General features: G+C 41.3%; 1 protein-coding gene across 1 annotated transcript; it reads left to right on the forward strand.

Annotated features, from left to right (window-relative positions):
- Positions 1-273: 273 nt before the first annotated feature.
- LOC129683192 (melanoma-associated antigen B3-like) lies at positions 274-2,458 on the forward strand. The gene is given in 4 exon segments (XM_055615830.1): positions 274-335; positions 1,899-2,061; positions 2,245-2,388; positions 2,390-2,458. Coding segments are annotated over 4 exon segments (438 nt in total).
- Positions 2,459-2,922: the final 464 nt, after the last annotated feature.

Raw genomic sequence — 2,922 nt, forward strand, 5'->3', positions numbered from 1 at the left:
GTTGGAGATACCAGTGAAGATAAGATATGTGTAGTTGAGAATCCCAAACATGTGGGTTAGATATGGAGCTTAAACGCAAGTTAGAACTGTCTCTATTAAGCAAAAGGAGTACAATGTTCTTTAGGAAATAAAAAGGCAAAACATTGTGTTCTGAAGGAACCTCCCATCCTAGAGAGACTCTATCCTTAGCGAAAGGCCTATCCCTGCCATCAATCCTGAGAGTCCCCAAGAAAATCTATTGGCCTGCTTTTACATGGGGGTATTAGGAACTCAATGTGGGTAAACTGCCCTCAAATCAGCATAGCGAAGAATCTTAAATTTGACCAGAAATCAAGGTAAGGATGCAGGTGAACTTATGTAAGCCCTCCATTAATGACAGCTTCATTGACTGGGCAGTTTTGATGCTATTAGGTGCCTGGTGGTTATAGTAATAGAAAGGACAGTTTGTTTTTGTTGTTTTGTTTTGTGTGTGTGTTTTATTTTTTTTATTTTTATTAATTATAGTTTATTCACTTTGTATCCCCCCTGTAGCTCCCTCCCTCCTTCCCTCGCAATTCCACCCTTCTTCCTACTTTTCCACCCATGTCCCTCCCAAAGCCCACTTAGAGGGGAGGTCCTCCTCTCCTTCCCTCTGATCCTACTCTATCAGGTCTCATCAGGAATGGCTGCATTGTCTTCTTCTGTAGCCTAGTAAGGCTGCTCCTCCCTCGGGGGGAGGTGATCAAAGTGCAGGCCAATCTGTTCATGTCAGAGACAGTCCCTGTCCCCATTACTACAGCCAAACTTTGGGCAGAGTACAGGGAATCTTATGAAAGAAATGGGAGATAGTAAGACCTGGAGAGGACAGGAACTCCACAAGGAGAGCAACAGATCCTAAAAGTCTAGACACAGGGGTCTTTTCTGAAACTGACACTCCAGCCAAGGACCACTCATGGAGATGGCCTGGAACCCCTGCACATAGGTAGCCTAGGGCAGTTCTTTATCCAAGTGGCTTCCATAGTGTGTGTGTGTGTGTGTGTGTGTGTGTGTGTGTGTGTGTGTGTGTGTTTTAAAGCAGATGTACTAAACCTACAGTAGAATTATTTCCAGGTGTTTCAGGAAGCTAAGATGGAGAATATTTTCTAAACAGTGATTAGAATTTCATAGAAATGGCAGCCTCAGAGTAGAAAAGGAAATAGCCTCAATATTTTTCAGCTGGTGATATTAACTGAGAGGAAATCAGAGGTTCCCAGAATCTCCTAACAGAACTCCTCTACTGTTGCTACTCATTACACAAGTACAATACAAGCAAGATAGAGAAGTCCCACTAAAAAAAAAAAAAAAAAAAAAAAAAAAAAAAAAAAAAAAAAAAAAAAACATATACTGTTTTACTCAGGGAATATGCTTTTTTATAACAGCGGCGTGTTGGATTCCTAAAGCACTGCATTTACGGAAACTTGAAGCAGCAACTTTAGTTACAAACAAGGTGTTCTCTTTCTGATTAAAAGTTCATATCATCTCCTTCTGTTTCTTACATGTGTTTGCAGTCCCAGCACATTTCCAAACTTCCTGTTCTTGACCTTAGCCAGATTATCATGCCTTGAGGTCAGAAGAGTAAGCTCCATACCTGCAAGAAATTCTGCCAGACCTGAGGTGAGGCTCAGGATTGTTGAAATGTTCAGGGACAACAGAAGAAACACCAGAGGCAGTAGCAGAGTCCTCTGCTGTCTCTCAGATCCAGCCTGGAGCTGAGTCTTTCAGCACTCCCAAGGTGCAACACCATCTTCCAAAATTACACTGAGTATTTCTTCCTCTGATTCAGATGAAAGTACCTGTGAGGAAAGTGAGCAAATTATGCAAAAGGGACCTCCAGGGGCCAACCTATACACTATCGTTATGCACTGAGAACTGATAACAAGAAAGGTGGTAGAGCTCTTAGAGTATGTGCTCCCCAACTACAATCTGAAGCAGCCTACTATCAAGGAAGAAATGCTGAGGGTTATCACCAAGAAGTTTGAAAAAGATTTTCCTGAGACCTTCAACAATGCCTTCAAGAAGCTCGAGGATGCCTGTGCAGTGGAAGTGAGGGAAATCAACTCCAGTAATCCCTCATAAGACCTCATCTGCAAGCTGAAGTTCCCAAACAATGAGAGGATTAGTGTTGGCAAAGGCTTACCCAAGACTGGTTCCCTGATGAAGACCCTGGGCATCATCTTCATTCAGGGCAATTGAGTCATTGAAGAAGACATGTGGGAAATCCTGAAGACCAAACAAGTCTATCCAGAGAAGACACACCCCATCCTTGGTGAGCCTCAGAAACTCCTGACCCAATCTTTGGTGAAGCTGAAATACTTGGAGTACTGGCAGGTAGCCAACAGCGATCCTCCATGCTATGAGTTCCTATGAGGTTCCCCAGACCCATGCTGAAACAATCAAAATGAAAGTCCTGGAATCTTTGGCCAAATATCATCCAACATGATCAAGTAGTCTTCATCCTAGGGATGCATGGATGGCTCAGCATACATAAATTGATAAATTCATCCATCATATAAACAAAGTGAAAGAAAAAAAAAACACGCTGGGTCATCTCATTGGATGCAGAAAAGTTCTTTGATAAAAATCAAACATACCTTCATGAAAAAATCTACTCAAAATCATGGATACAAGGGACATACCTCAACATAATAAAGGTAGATAACAGCAAGCCTATGGCCAACATCAAATTGAATGAAGAGGAACTCAAAGCAGTTCAACTAAAATTAAGAACAAGGCATGCTTGTCTACTCTTTTCATATCTCCATATCTATTCAATATATTACTTGAAATTTTAGCTAGTCCAGTAAGACAGCAAAGGGATATAAAAGTGATACAAGTTTGAAAGGAAGAATACAAAGCATCTGCATTTGCAGACAATGTAATTATATATGTAGGTGACCCTAAATA

Source organism: Psammomys obesus, unplaced genomic scaffold (assembly GCF_907164565.1).
Source record: "Psammomys obesus unplaced genomic scaffold, mPsaObe1.curated_primary_1811, whole genome shotgun sequence".
NCBI classification, from domain to species: Eukaryota; Metazoa; Chordata; class Mammalia; order Rodentia; family Muridae; genus Psammomys; species Psammomys obesus.